This window comes from Herpailurus yagouaroundi, unplaced genomic scaffold (genome assembly GCF_014898765.1).
Source record: "Herpailurus yagouaroundi ecotype Mexico unplaced genomic scaffold, PumYag 164, whole genome shotgun sequence".
In the NCBI taxonomy this organism is placed as follows: Eukaryota; Metazoa; Chordata; class Mammalia; order Carnivora; family Felidae; genus Herpailurus; species Herpailurus yagouaroundi.
This window is the reverse complement of record NW_024412405.1, coordinates 11471922-11487950: the sequence shown is the minus strand read 5'-3', so window position 1 is coordinate 11487950 and position 16029 is coordinate 11471922. Positions and strand designations below refer to the sequence as shown.

At 36.9% G+C, this 16029-nt stretch overlaps 1 protein-coding gene across 7 annotated transcripts in view; it reads left to right on the top strand.

Moving 5' to 3' along the window:
• PCCA (propionyl-CoA carboxylase subunit alpha) overlaps nt 1–16029 on the top strand; it is a 418320-nt gene that overhangs the window by 263950 nt on the left and 138341 nt on the right. For all 7 annotated transcript variants that reach the window (XM_040487139.1, XM_040487136.1, XM_040487140.1 and 4 more), the window contains one exon: nt 11179–11281. In XM_040487139.1, the coding sequence (XP_040343073.1) occupies nt 11179–11281 (103 nt within the window). The remainder of the gene's footprint in view (nt 1–11178; nt 11282–16029) is intronic.

Below are 16029 nucleotides of genomic sequence, written 5' to 3'. Positions count from 1 at the left end.
TATATCCACTAGAGTGGCTGTAATAAAAACGACAGACAATATCAAAGTGTTGGTGAGGATGTGGAGAAGTTGAAAGTCTCATACATTCTTAGTAGGAATTTGAGTAAAATGGTGCAAACCTGGAAATAATTTGGCTGTTTCTCACAATGTATGACATTACCGCATGACCTAGCCATTCTACTTCCAGGGTTATACCCAAGGGAAATGAAATCATATGTTCACAGAAGTGTTGTATATAAATGTTCATACATTTTCCATAGTAAATGAGCAGTAGAAACAACCCTAATGTTTCCAAAATGATGAATGGATAAATAATATTAAATGGGATGTATTTATAGAATGGAATATTATTCAGTGATAAAAAAAAATAAATGAAGTATTGGCACTTCCTACACCATGGATGAAATTTGAAAACACTATGCTAAATGAAACAAGGCAGTCATAATAGGCCACGAATTCTTTGTTTCCATTTTTATGAAATGTCTAGAATGAGCAAAGCTATTGAAATAGAAGGGACTTCGGTAGTGGTGTAGGGGGAGGTGAGTATGGAGTGACTGCTAATGGGTCCAGATTTTCCTTTTTGGGGTTATAAAAATGTTTCAAAATTGTCTGTGGTGATGGGTACACAACCCTGAATATACTAAGCATCATTGAATTGTGCGGTTCAGGTGGGTTAAATTTATGGTGTTTATGTCAATAAAACTGCTTACGATTTTTGAAACTTACGTATTTTATATTTAAGGATTTATTTTCCTGTTGGCATAATAGAAGTTTAAAATTTAGGAATTAGCTGAGATGATGTATCTTCTCACATGATGGCATCTTCTTTAAGATTATTCTCATGATTATAAAATGTTTATGTGACTGCTCTCAATTTAGTTCCATGAATAAACGTGTACAGAAGTCAAGTGTTCCTGGGCTACTACTTGGCTGGTGGAAGTGGTATATATATGTGATCCAGTATTCTCCTATTTTTATTTCCTCCTCTGCCTTTGAATGCAAGTGAAAGAAAGTTAAATCAACATAGAGAATTTCTACTTTCTGTAATGGTTATGTAGCTTATTTCCAATTAACCTTCCTCCAAATAGCAATGGCAAGCTCTGGAGAAGATATACAACTATTATTAGAAGGCTCTGGATGACAACTAAAACCAGTCAGAATTTGAATGGATTTTGAGTGTTTGTCGAAGGAAAACACACTGGATGAGATCCACCTTTGTATGGCATTTCCCCTGAAGGTGGTCACCATTGCATGTGCACATCAGGACATGGTAGAACTCAGGAGTTAGCCCCAATCTTATTGACTTGAGGTCTTGGAGAATGATGCTTAGAATTGTAAGAACTGCTGAAGATTGGGCAGGGATCTCATGGCAAAAAGAGAGCAACAGTGAAGATTTCTATCTCTGAATTTAGCTTCACTCAAATAGATGATTGATTCCTGATATGTGCATGCATGAAGACTTTGCAAATCCCAGTGTATGAATCCCTCTGGAATGCTGAATGAAACTGAGTTGAAGTTGTGTTGCTGCCTTTCAAACAGATGGTAATGATTGGAATTTGAGCCTCATCAAATTTGAGGGGCTTGTAAACACTTCGAATTTTCCATTAAAACCCCAGAAGGATCATGTCTTAGGAGAAACACTTTCTGGAATAAGTGATTTGGAGTTTTAATTCAGTAAAAGCAAAACCAGAAAGACATCCTAGCACAACGCAAAGGTGAGTCTTGATGAGTTCACAGTGATCAGTCAGTAATTTAACTGCCTGTTGAAATAAAAATCAGAATTTTTCAGGGGAAGATAACAGGAAAACTACAGTCTCTGCAACATATCCACAATCTGATGTACAAAAAACGATTCACTTGGCACACAATTCAAGAATTAAGTTGACCCATGGTCAAGAGAAAAAGCAGTTAGTAGAAGCCAACTATGATACTATAAGATATTGGGTTATGTATAAGACTTTAGCACAGTTATTAAAATTATTTTCAAATATTAAAGATCAAAATGAAGTAGTTAATAGGGAATATAAACATAGATCTGGAAACTAGGAAAGTACCAAGTAGAAATTCTAGATCATAAAATGTATTGTCCCTGCAATGGAAAACTTACTGGATAGGCTGAAAAGCATATTGGTTAGTGCTGGCAGAAGGCAGAATGGGTAAACTTAGAAGAATAGAGACTATACACTCTGAAGAGAAACGGTATTTCACAACATTGAAGAGACCCTCATTGACCTAGGTTCATAAGATCAGGAAGTCTAACTTACATGTATTTGGAGCTACAAAAGGAAATAGAAGACAGAAAATGGGGTATAATATATCTGAAAATACGGAGTTTCTCTTCTCTAGATTGGGAAGAGGAAAGAATTCTGTGTGTATCTTTTATTCAACTTTATACTAGTAAGTAACTTTATAGTAACTTTATACCCAGTAAGATAAGTCATGGAGATCAGAAAGGGAGAAGTAAATCATTTCTATTCACCAAGGATACAATAGTTTGCATGGAAAACATTAAGGAATCTATAACACAATTACTGAAATAAATTTAGCAGAGTTGCAGGATAAAAAGTCAATCATATAAATTGTTTCAGTGAACTAACAACAATGAGAAAATAAAAACTAACAGTTTTGTTTAACAGCATAAAAATGTAGGCAAATAATTTAACAAAATAAATTCAAGACTGTCAGTTGTCAGAGTAGGTAAGGCATGAAAAACTAATAAAGCCTAAGGATTGGAAAGGAAGCTTTCCAGGACACCTTAATAGGTTACTTAAGAAAACTCTAAGGAATCTGTGATACAACTAATAAAACTAAGAAATAGGTATAATTTTCACAAAGGAGGTTCAAGACTGCCACACTTTGCTGAGAGAAATTCACAATATAAAATAAATTAGAGCTATTGTAGATAGGAGGATAAAATGTTAAGGTGTCTGCTCTCCCTCCATTAATGAAGAGATTCAGTGCAAGCCCAAACGTAACCCCATTAGGGGGGCTGCTTTAGGGAGGAAGGAGAAGAAATTGACCTGTTTTGAAATTTTTGTGAAAATGCAAAGGGATCTAGAACAGCTAATACCATCTTAACCGATGGACAAAGCTGCAGAACTTGGTATGCAAGTCTTCTTGAAACAACTAGATGAAACTCCTTCTCTCTCCCATCACACAAGAAAATTAAGGATGAATCATAGGTCCACCTGTAAAACCTCTAAAGCAAAACATGAATATTTCTTCTGGTCCTTGCTGTAGTCAGAACACTTCTTAGCAAGGACATAAAAGCACTGAGCATAAAAGGGAAAATGTGTATGTTTTTATTCATATTAAAAATTTTCATTAAACAACAAAGAGATATTATATGTTTGTTAGAATAACTAAAATCCCAAACACTGACAATACCAAATTGTGGAACAACAGGAACTTTCATTTATTGCTAATGGGAATGCAAAATGGTGCAGCCACTTTGAAAGACAGTTTAGCAGGTATTTTTCCAAAATGAAACATCCTTTTACCATGTGATCCAGTATTTGTACTCCTTGGTATTTATTCAAATGAATTGAAAATGTTTCTACCCTACAGACTGAACGTCAATGTTTATAGCAGCTTCACTCGTATTGCCAAAACTTAGAAGTAACCAAGATGTCCTTCAGTAGGTGAATGGATAAGTAAACTGTGGTACATCCAGACAATGGACTGTTATTCAGCAATAAAAAGGTATTCGCTGTCATCAAGCCACACAAAGACATGGAGAAACTTTAAATGCATAATGCTGAGTGAAAGAAGCCGATCTGAAAAGATTACATTCTGTATGATTATAGCTATACAGCATTCTGGAAAAGGCAAAATGGTAGAGATAATAAAGATCAGTGGTTGCCAGTGATTCAGGGGGATGGAGGGAAAGTTAAACAGGTAGAGCACAGAGCAATTTTAAGGTGAAATTATTCTATATGAAACCTTAATAGTGGAGACCTGTCATTATACGTTTGTTCAGACCCGTAGAATGTATAGCCCAAAGAGTGAATCCTAGTGTAAACTATGGACTTTAGCTAATACCAATTTATCAACCTTGGCTCATCAATTTTAACAAATGTACCACAGCAATGCAGAATGGTAATAACTGTAGCCAGGGTAGGGTGAGTGAGGGTATTTGTAGGAACTCTACTTCCTGCTCAATTTTTCTGGAAACCTAAAGCTGCTCTGAAAAATTAAGTCTGTTAATTTTTTAAAAACTGCTGAAGGTAAGACATTTTTAAGAGAATTTATAAGCCCCAGGGGTGGTGCAGAATATTCACAAGACCTAAATCTGATAGAGGCTTTCTAAAAAATAACTCCCACAAATCAGTAAGACCAACATCTTAATTAAAAAGATGGACAAAATTTTGAAACAAGTGGCCAATAAGCACTAATACTGAGGTGCCCAACATTATTTGTCATAAGGGGAATGCATGTTAACCTGTAATGAGAAGTTTCTAAGCCACTGGCCTGACTAGAAGTAGAAACACATCACCAAATGGTGGCAAGGCTATGGAGCAAGTGCCATTGCTGGGGGGAGTATAGATATGTTTTAATACCTTGTAAGACAGTTTTGACAGTTTTTATAAAATTAAACATGGTTGCCCTCACATTTCCACTCTCAGAGTTTTTACCCACAAGAAATCAAAACTTCTGTCTTCAAAAAAGGCTCACACAAAGAGTGTTTATAGCAGGTTTGTTCATAAGAGCCCCAAACTGGAAATAGCCCAAATGCCCATCAGCAGAAGGATGAACTAATTTTGGTATGCTGGTACCATAGAGTACTGCTCTGCAATAAATAATGAACTGTTAACGTGAATGAGCCTCAAAACATTGCATTGGGCAAGGAAGAAAAGAAAGCTACATGCAAGAGTGCATGTTTTTGGAGTCTGTTTATGTGAAGCTTTAATCTATAGTTGAACTACTGGGGAAAAGGACAGATTTATTGGAATGATAAATGATGGAACTTACGGTTTTGAATTTCACTGTATATAAATCATAAATTAATGTATTTTTTAAAAAATAGGGTTGGGACACCGGGGTGGCCCAGTTGGTTGAGCTTCCTACTCTTGATTTTGGCTCAGGTCACAATGCCAGGGTCGTGGGATCGTGCCCCGTGTTGGGCTCCGTGGTGAGCATGGAGCCTGCTTGAGATTCTCTGTCTCTGTCTCTCTCTCTCTCAAATAAATAAAATGGGGTTGAAATAATAGAGGAGAGTTTCAGATATTTCACCATATTCTGAAAATGATGAGAATAACTCTTATTTTAGCATTCATGTGCCAAGCACAAATCTGAGTGTGTTACACCTTTTACCTTCTTTAATCAACTTGTGGGGAAAGTGTTCTTACTGTCTTGGGCTCGCTGACCAGGAAATTGAGACACAAGGAGGAAAAGTAACTTGGAAGGCCACATGGCTTTTGGGGTTGGTGGTCAGTCCATGACCAGGGCTTGCAGAGGCTAAACTCCATTGCCTTTCCTGACTGTTCATGCCCAGCATTTAAATTGAGAACCTGAAGCCTTTGATTGGTAGCACAAGAAATAGGGTTTGCATAATATTAAAATCTGTAAGATTATAAGTAACATTAGTATTCGGTTTCCTGATTCAGGTGTCATTTGTGTTATTTGTAATGCTAATGACTCGAAACTTGAGGGTGTTCTGTAACCCTTTCTGGGCACTGTTTTGTGATACACAGCCTCATCTATTTGAATGTACACATTTTAAATTGCATATAAGCAGGATTCTATTCCTCTACTGTGACAATTTCTAGCTTTGAAGAGCTTCTCTGAAAATGCTGCTTTTATCTTTCTTCTGCAGTGATGAACTTTAATGTTGGAGTGTTGTAAGTTCTCACATAATAAGGCTTAGATTTTTGTTTGCTTTGGCAGTAGACTTCTGTTTAAAATTCCTTTAATCTGTTCATTCCATGCTTATATTCATTTTGATAGCTGATGGCTCTGTGAAGAATTTTATATGAATTTATTGCACTAATAAAACTTGTATTTGTAATTCTTTTTCCATCCCAACTTGCTAAGAGTGAGTTTTTCAGCAAATTGCTGAATTTTTGTCTTCTTTAGATTTTTTTTCCCTGGAGGAAATAAGAAACAATTCATATGCTAGATCTAAAGTTTCATTAAAATTGCTTATGCCCTGTCTCAGGCATTTTAAGTGGGCCATCTGTCTAAACATCTCTCTCTTTTTTTTTTCTGATCATTTCCTCGACTTATTCATGAACCATGGGAGGGCTCCTTTGTAGTCGCCACATGTAGCTGGTCCCGTCTACCCCCACTGAATACATCTATGTGCTCGCATAACATATCTTTTCACCGTGCTGGAAATTCTCTGAACTTGGTTCAGATGAATGGCCCACTTTTCTGAAGGCCTTTTTCTTCCTGCAAAGATTTGTATGCAGAAGCTGACCTCTGTGGCTATGGAATGCAGCGTATTATTCTTGATCATTTTACAGACCACCCACTGTGAAAGTTATGATCAAGGATTGCTTAATGATTCTTTGACCACTAACATTGTTTTAACTCAGTGTTTCACTCCTAAATAGGTAATGGCACAATTGAAAACCAGCTTTTCTGAGTGTCTCATAATATGGTTTTGAGATGTTTATAATCCTTGATAACTAAAGATGCTGTGAGTTATGTTTACATAAAATCTGCCTTAAAACATGAAATGTAATGGTATTTGGTTACCCAAATTTGGGTATTTGGGTTAGTATTATTTACACATTTTTGAGTAAAATATTCCAATAAGTTAAATGCATTAATTAGCATTAACATTTGTGATAATCAGCTGACTGTTTTTACTATAAAATACAGAAACATTCAGTTTTATTGAGCATATTCATTCTGGTTGGCTGATGATAATCAAAGTGGACAGGTCTGGGTAAGACCTATTATTTGATTTGCTTTGTGAGTCTCTGTTTATGTGAATTCCCTTTTCCTGGGTTTTGGGGGTTTTGTTTGTTTTTTGAAGTAGTAGTTTAAATGATAACAGCTTTTCAAGTAACTAACAAGCTGCACAGATGAAATTTTTGATCAGATGTCAGCCTCTTTTACTAGGCACATAGTTCAGTAAAGAAGCTGTTTTCTGTGTAACATTACTAAACTGAGTCGAGTGAAACTCTAGGACTTTTTCTCTCCCTTTCCAGAGAGTTGTTCATAAAAATATTTGAGACTATTGTGGATTTGATGGATAAAAGGAACTCCTTTCTAAAATTTAAAATATAATTGTGAAATGTAACTGTCACCATTATAAACACGTTTGTGCTGGTGGAATTGATATCAGTGTTTCAAAGTAATTATTAACATAGCCTCAATGATTTTGCAGAAATAGAACACATATACTTTTATACTTCCAGGCTGGTGCATGTTACTTTCTTTATTTGTAGTTTATTACAGTTTATTTCTACTGCCCAGTTTATGGATCTTTACACTGGGCATGTATGCCCAACCCCATCCATTTTATTTAAAAACAAAACAAAACAAAACAAAGCTACTTTCAAACTTACATAAAGCCGGAGGAATCTTAGCAGATTTTGTTTGCAGAAGAGTGAACTCATGAAGAGATTCCACGGTGTGACCATCTTGTATCTCAAGGGCTTGCTGTCACAGTGAAGCCTCTTTCCTACCTCCTAGTAACACATCACCTTAAAAGAAATTGTTAGGAAAGGGCACTTCAGGAGTTGTGTACTCAGAAGAAGCGACAGCTCCCCCATCACCTGCCCAGCGCTGCACCAGCTGTATTTCACAGGTGTGGAAATTTTGGGGCCAAAGTACTGGAGTCCCTGGGACCTTGTTAGTAAGGGAATGGACGGAGATTAAACCCCAGCATTTTAACTCAAAGGAGCCTGTGCTCTTTCTACAAGGTCCCTCTTGGGGCAGGTTCTAACATATATGAAACAGATGTGGGTCAAAATAAAACAATGGAAAAATAAATAGTAGTTAGGTTCTGAAGGGTGGCAACCGTATCTCGCTACCATCTGTAGGTTTGCTTTCTGTGGGAAAATTCAGTCTGGGTTCCAACCGGATGTCAGCATTAACTTCCCAGCTCCTCTGGAAACAGAGGCTTGTTGCATAACTGAAAAGAGTCTCCACATTTACTTGAAAGAATTACCTCCTTCAGGCTACTAAATTGTGAAAAATATTAAGCCTATAATGTAGGTTAAGTGGCAGGGAGCTCACTGAAGTTGTTTGTACTATGGTCAGTACCTATATGGTTAGGGAGCAGTTTATGAGAGAGATGATATTCTTCTTGAATAATCTGTTGGTTTGTGGAGCAGAAGGAATCCAGGGTTTCCCTTAAAGGGATTTCAGTTATGGGGGTGGGTGGAAATGAATATATAGCCCTATGGTTGGGACTAATCAAATTAATAAAAGTTAACATTTACATGCACTGTTTGATTTAGTTCTCAGTACATCATCACTGTGATGCAGATACTATTATATATCTAGATTGATTCATCAGGAGATTGAGACTTAATAGTTTGCTCAAGAATGAATTAATGAAAGGGCTGGTTTGTTTGTTTTTTAATGTTTTTTAAAGTTTATTTTTGAAGGAGAGAGAGAGAGAGAGAGAGAGACCGAGCATGAGCAGGGGAGGGGCAGAGAGAGGAGGAGACACAGAATCCAAAGCAGGTCTAGGCTCTGAGCTGTCAGCACAGAGCCCGAGGCGGGGTTTGAACCCACAAACCGTGAGATCAGGACCTGAGCCGAAGTTGGATGCTCAACCGACTGAGCCACCTAGGCGCCCCAGAAAGGGCTGGGTTTTTAACCCACTTGTGCGAGTTACCAGAGCCTGGGTTTGTGACCACTGTGCTTATTTCTCCTGCTTGGTTTGGTTTGGTTTGGTTTGGGAAGTTATTTAAGGTTTTGGCGCAACCAGATACACAAGTCATGAATAATCAGAAATAAAACTGGATACGAAGAGAGGGACCTTATTTATAAGAAACTTGAATGGTAGGTAACTCAGTTAAGATTTCACCTGACATGAAGTAGAAAACCATGGAACAATCTTGAGCAGCAGAGGTACATAATTGTCAAGGATAGTAAAGACTTAGGAAAGTTTGGTTGCCAGGAATATAGCTGGGAGGTTATTTCTGTCATCACAAAACCCCTGAGAGGTTGGGGTGTTAGCCCCTTTGAAGGTAAACAGAGTGAAGTCTGGTGAGGTCCTTTATATAATGCAAAAAGAGCCAGGTAGTAAGCCAAGAGCTCAGGGGCCGTGCTCTTTCTGGAGCATACTCTGCCCCTTGGGTGACGTGGCCTCTCCTATGCAGTGCTCGGCACATAGTAGGTGCTCCTCAGATTGCTTCCTACTGCCCCCATCATCCCTTTCTCCCCAAACTCTGCTGGGACCTGGGAAACAAAAATAAGGAATGATCTTGATCTTTATTTTTATAATTTTTTAAATGTTTGAAAGAGAGAAAGAGCACGCAAGAGCATGAGTGGGGGAGGGGCAGAGAGTGGGAGACCCAGAATCTGAAGCAGGCTCCAGGCTCTTGAGTTGTTAGCACAAAGCCTGACTGAGGGCTCCAACTCATGAACCGCGAGATCATGACCTGAGCTGAAGTTGGATGCTTAACTGACTGAGCCACCCAGGTGCCCCAGGAATGATCTTTATCTTTTAGGAGCTTACAGGCCAATGAAGGAGACAAACTTAGATGCCTGTGGAATAGAGTGACAAAATAGAGGGGGGTGGGGTGTTGGCATACTGGAGCACTCTGCCCTGTGACACTTGTCTTCTCCCCCTCCCCCCTCTTCCTCCTCCTCCCCCTCCTCCTCCCCCTCCTCCTCCCCCTCGTCTTCTTCCTCCTCTTCTTCCTCTTCCTCCTCCTCCTCCTCCTCTTCCTCCTCCTCCTCCTCTTCCTCCTCTTCCTCCTCTTCCTCTTCCTCTTCTTCCTCCTCCTCTTCTTCCTCCCCCTCCTCCTTCTCCTCCTCTGTGTCCTGTATGCTCCCCTGTTGTTCTTTCAAGCTCCCATGTGTGAAGCTCTGTCCTCTGAAACAGCCCTATTTAAGTTGCCGAGAGAATCGTCCATGTCTGCCATGTTCATTAGTAATGATTTGTTGATACATTTTAAAACGGTAATTTTCACTTCTCGAGTATTGAAGACATTTCTTCTTTTTCAGAAAATAAATAGTGGGCCAAATACAAATGTTCTCCTAAGTTATCCATCATCCTCCATTAGACCTTGTGTCTAGAGATGATGTGATTGTAATCATAGTTTTTGTGCCTGAATTTGTTTTCATTGAATACACAAAGAATCCTTTTGAAATTCACGGGAGGGGGTGTGACCTTGAAACATAACCTGCAACATTTTTTCGGAACTATAACTTAAGACAAGAGTCTGGATAGTATCTGTGTAGTTGCTTTGTAAAATATTCCTTTATGACCATAGATAATGAAAACATGCAATATTTAAATTAGGCTAATTCACAAATGATTAAAATCTTGTTACTTTAAAAATTGTGGGAAATATTTGTATTCTAAAAATGTTTTTGTCTCTGGTTGCTTTACCCAGTTTTTCTGGACCATGTAATATGGATCATAGGCAAGAAAAGACCTGTGTATTAAGATTGTATTCTTACCCAAACAAACAAAATACCAAAAAGGAATGAAGGGATATACAAGGGAACTTTTGGAGGTGATGGATATGTTTATTACCTTAATTATGGTGATGGAAACACAAATGAATAACTATGTTCAAATTCACTAAATTGTATGTTAATTATATGCAGTTCTTATGCATACCACTCATAACTCAATAAACCCAGAAAAATAAAAGATTCACGTTGTAAATTTTTGAAAACAGTCTGGAACAGTAGCAAAATACTGAGAAGATATTAATATTGCATAAAGTTAATTTTTGAAAGTCATAGTTAAGCAACTCAAATTCATAGAATGGATAATGGTATTTGAATGGATGGCACTAGGACATTTATCCCAGAATGATTACTGTTGTCCTTGGAATGTCTATGTGTTTTTTGTATGTTTGTTTTTAACTGCTCTAGTTTAAATCTGAAAGCTTTTTTCCAGGGACAGAGCCTTTTAAAATAATGATCTGAAATATAATCTGTGGCAATTTTACCCTGCACACTTAACGCCAAAGGAAAATCAGTTTACTAAGAGAATAATGTAAAATTACTAACTCCTTTTCTTTTTTTCTGCTTCAGAGTGCCTATTATTCAACCACAAGTGGCTAACTGGCAGCTCTCAGTAAAATTGCATGATGAAGTTCATACTGTCGTAGCATCAAACAGTGGGCCAACATTCTCTGTGAGTTTTCTTTCTTTCTTTCTTTCTTTTTTTTTTGGCAGTCTTGAAAATTGATCTGTGCCTGTTTCAAACAATTTTTAACGTATTCAGCGACTCTCATCTTTTGAGTCTGTAACACAGCAATGTGCTTGTTTCACCTTCTTTAGGAAGCTGAATGTAAATGGGAGGTTTTGTTCTCTCATGTTAATTAGGAAATACATTCCTAGATTTAGCCACATTCTACACCCACTTCCTGACACCTGATTCATTTTCCTTTTGTTATTGAGAAGTAATACTTTTGTTTTTGTCCCAGAGAAGAGCATCTTTAAGTATAATTCCAAACATATGATAGCTGTGGTAGGTAATCACTCTTTTAAAACAAGTCATCTGAAGCCTATATAACATTTTCTTGAGACTTCATGTTGTGTGAGACATTCTTGAGGCTAAATTTACCTTGTGGTGACATTCCTTTTGTTTTGAAGGAATTTAAAACTTGAACTTAAACCCCTTGGATAATATCCATGATAGAACTGCTTTAGTTTAATTCGGGTCTGTACTAAGCAGTGTTACGTTAACATTTAGTGTTTACACTGTGTTATGAATGATATGTTTAAATTATATGATTTGAGAGTGAGTGCCAGAAAAATATCATGATATTGTGAAATGTTTTTCCTGTTTTACTTTCAGCCTGAACACACAGAAGCTTCTAGGTAGTTAGTGCAATGGATATTTTATTAATCTACATTTCTCTTCTCATGGCTAAGTTGCAATGAAATGTCATTTTGTTGTTTGGAAAACATGACTTTTTTATCAAAAGATTTAGACAGGATATGAAAATAAAAATAATATGATTTCATGAAAAGAAGAACTGGTGAGGCTGAGGTATAGGGTGGTAGTTTTTTCGCTTTTATGTGTATTTTTTTTTTTTAAGTAAACTCTGCCCCCAACGTGGGGCTCGAATTCGTGACCCTGAGATCAAGAGTCACATGCTCTACCAACTGAGCCAGCCAGGCACCTCCTGGTGGCAGTTTCCTGATCCCAGCTAGAAAGTACCATCAGAGTTAGGAGAAGTCACTTATTCAACATATCCGTACTATATTCCTACCTTGTGCTAGGTAAGTGCTAGGCTGTTAAGACTGGAGAAGCTTATGTGGTAGTCAGAGTCACACGTAAATGAGATTCATTCATGAGTGAAGGGTCATCTCCTTGGTTGTCTTTAAGTGTTGGGATTCATTCTGTGTGCCAAAATTGCTGAGGCATTTGTTCCTGAAAGGTATTTCACTCCACTCTGTTAACGTGAAAACTGCGGTGGAGTTAAACAGTTGTCTTATGATGTATTTTTTTGTGATGTACTTACCTGATTCCTTATGTTCCTCCTTTCTATATGATCATTTAAAAACGTAGCTCTGTAAGTGGAGACTTAAGTGTATATCAGGTTGAGTAGCAAATTATGTGTATTGAATAGTAAAGAGTATTAATATTATAACATTTTCCTCAGGGAAGGTTAACTTTACAAAAATGTAGACTTAGCATAATTTTTAGTTCTGTACTGAGTCACCACTGAAGTGTTACTGTTCATCTGATACTCCAATACACTGTTTTTCTAAGCAGTGCCTTGCCTTAATAAGAAAACTGCTCAGATTACTTCTTAGAGCTGTTATTTCTTGGTGCTTGTTTCAGATTCCATGTTGAAAAACTAGAGACCATCAGCTCAAATGGTGTCTTTGAATTTTTCCAGTAGAATTACCTCTTGTTTTACTTTTTAGCTCATTAGAAAAGCAGGGCTGTTTTAAAAAAAAACACATCAAAATTATTGCATTAAAAATTTCCCTGGAAAATATCCACCTTGATACATAGTATCAATAGCTACTTACCCCTATTTATTGGTTTTACAGTATCAAACCTAATGAAAAGCAGGTAATCCTGATAGTGTCTTTTTTTTCCTAAGTATATTTGGATTGAGTTTCATTTGACATCAGTGCTATTGAAGAGAGTCAAGATGAATAGCACAGACTAAGTAAAGACCCATTGATACGAAGTCTCAGATTTTAGGGTCTCGGGGGGAGAGCTGTGACTGTTGGTTTCCCAGATCATCCACTGCCACATCAAGAAAAAGTAACTGGCCTCAAGGTGACACTCTAGGGTCATGATCCCAAGAGTGGTACAAGCAAAGTCGTATGCCTGAAGTAATGCTTCAGATACCCCACATTTTCAAAATTATTTTAATCTAAAAAATTTAAATTAAAAGATGTTTCAAATAAGGAAAGTATTGCAAATGCACAAATGTTCTATACAGATCTCTTACTGAAAAAGAAACAATTCATAGTTACAGCTAAATCCCTTCTTTATGGTATCTCATTCCGCCCTTTCCCTCTCCAGAGGTGACAGCTATCCTGAAGATGCTATGTGTCCTCCTTGTGCATATTGTTCTACATTTAGTATGTATGCATGGACTATAATAATAGTAAAAAAGAAGGCTGTGAAAATATAAGTACTTAATGATACCATTTATGTAACAGTTTGAAATATACAAAGCAAAAACAATTCCATTTGCAACACTATCAAAAAGAGTAAGATGCTTAGGAATAAACTTAACCATGGAGGAGAAGGACTTGTACACTAGATACTACAAAATGTTGCTGAAAGAAATTAAAGAAAACACAAATATATGCAAAGCCATCTTGGGTTCATAGATTGGAAGACTTAATGTTGTTATAATGTCAGTATTACCCATGATTTGGCTTCAGTATTACCCATGTTCAGCAGATTCAAAACAATCCCTATCAAAATCCCAATCGATTTTTTACAGAGACAGAAAAGTCAGTCCTAAAATTCATATGGACTCTTAAGGGATGGACCCCAAATAGCCAAAACAATTTTCAAAAAGAAGGACAAAGTTGGAAAGCTCACACTTCCTGATTTTAATACTTATTACAAAACTGCTGTGGTCAAAATGGTGTGGTGCTCGCATAAGACAGACACATAGACCAAAAGAAGAAATTCTGATACGTGCCACAGCATGGAGGAACCTGAGGGAATTGAGCTCAGTGAAATAAGCCAGACACAAAAGGACAAATACTGTATGATTCCAAATCATACAGTATGTAGAGTAGTTAAATTCATAGAAAATAGAATGGTGGTGCCAGAGGCTGGGAGAGTGGGAAACAGAGGGTTATTATTTAAAGGGCATAGAGTTTTAGTTTTACAAGATGAAAATAATTCTGAAGATGGCCATTGGTGATGCATATACAAAACTCTGCATGTCTTTAATACCACTGAACTGTACGCTTCAAAATGGGTAAGATAGTAAATTATATGATTTGTAAAAATTTTTTAAGTGCAAAAATCAATACAGATTAGTATTTTTTGATAAAAAATGTAAAAGTAGTGAGGATGAAACTTTGGGGAAACGAAGCATGGTGGGGGAAAAGTTAAGTGAGCAAGCAGTAGGTGGGGGCGCATGGGTGGCTCAGTCCATTGAACATACGACTCTTAAATTTTGTTCAGGTCATGATCTCCTGGTTTGTGATTTCGAGCCCCCTGTCAGGCTCTCTGCGGGCAGCAGCATGGAGCCTGCTTGGGATTTTCTCTCTCTTTCTCTGTCTCTCTCTTTCTCTCCCTCTCTCGACACCCCTCACCTGTTTGTGTGCTTGCTCTCTCAAAATAAATAAATAAACTTAAAAAAAAGAAGTAGTAGATAGGGTGAAATATTTTATGTTTAAATTTTTGATTTTGAATAGAAGGGTCAGAATGAATAGCAAAACTGAGTATAAAATCTGCTAACACCAAATTGAAATATTGTTTAGCATATTAAGATGAGAAACTTAAAAATATCAAAAACAAACTAATGTTTACTTACATTTAATTCATGATTATATTCTGGATTCCCAAGATGTTTTCCATTCTCTTTTATTCTGTGTAATGTGATACTGGTCAAAATAGTTCATGATAGTGCGTTTGTTATCTTAAAGATGATGGCCTAACTTCATACTGAAAACAGTTCACTTGGAAGAAAAATGTCAGAGTACTCTTGATGTGAAGAAAATTAGCTCAAGAATTCAGCCTTCCTAAAGATGAAAAAGTGCACTGTACATGCACTTAAAATTTTTTTGCCTAATATTTCTGTTAACTACTAGTAAAGAAATAATAAACAGAAAACAGTATATGATCCTAGATTTTGATTTAGATACCCTTTGTGTTACAGTGAGCCATCAATAGAAATTTTTATAAAGATCCTGTAAACTACTTAAGAATATCCAGAATCCTCAAACTCATGAATTTTGGCACAGCAATGTAATTTTTGTGCTAATAGTTGAAGAGAAAAATCTCAATGATGAAAAGAAACATTTAGTATAGTTAAGAAAAATGAAAATTGTTTTTATCTTTTTTAAAACTCTTTTCAGCTCATTTTCCTAAATGAGATTTTTTTTTTTTTTTTTTGCTTCTTATGGAAAGGTCAAAACTTTCCTTTTTGATGGCCATAAAATTGTGCTGCAGTTTTATCTTTTTTCATTATTTTTTTAATATAAAATTTATTGTCAAATTGGTTTCCATACAACACCCCAACATCCCAACAGGTGCCCTCCTCAATGCCCATCACCCACTTTCCCCTCTCCCCCAACCCCCATCAACCCTCAGTTTATTCTCAGTTTTTAAGAGTCTCTTATGGTTTGGCTCCCTTCCTCTCTAACTTTTTTTTTTCCTTCCTTCCCCTCCCCCATGGGTTCCTGTTTAGTTTCTCAGGATCCACCTAAGAGTGAACACATGTG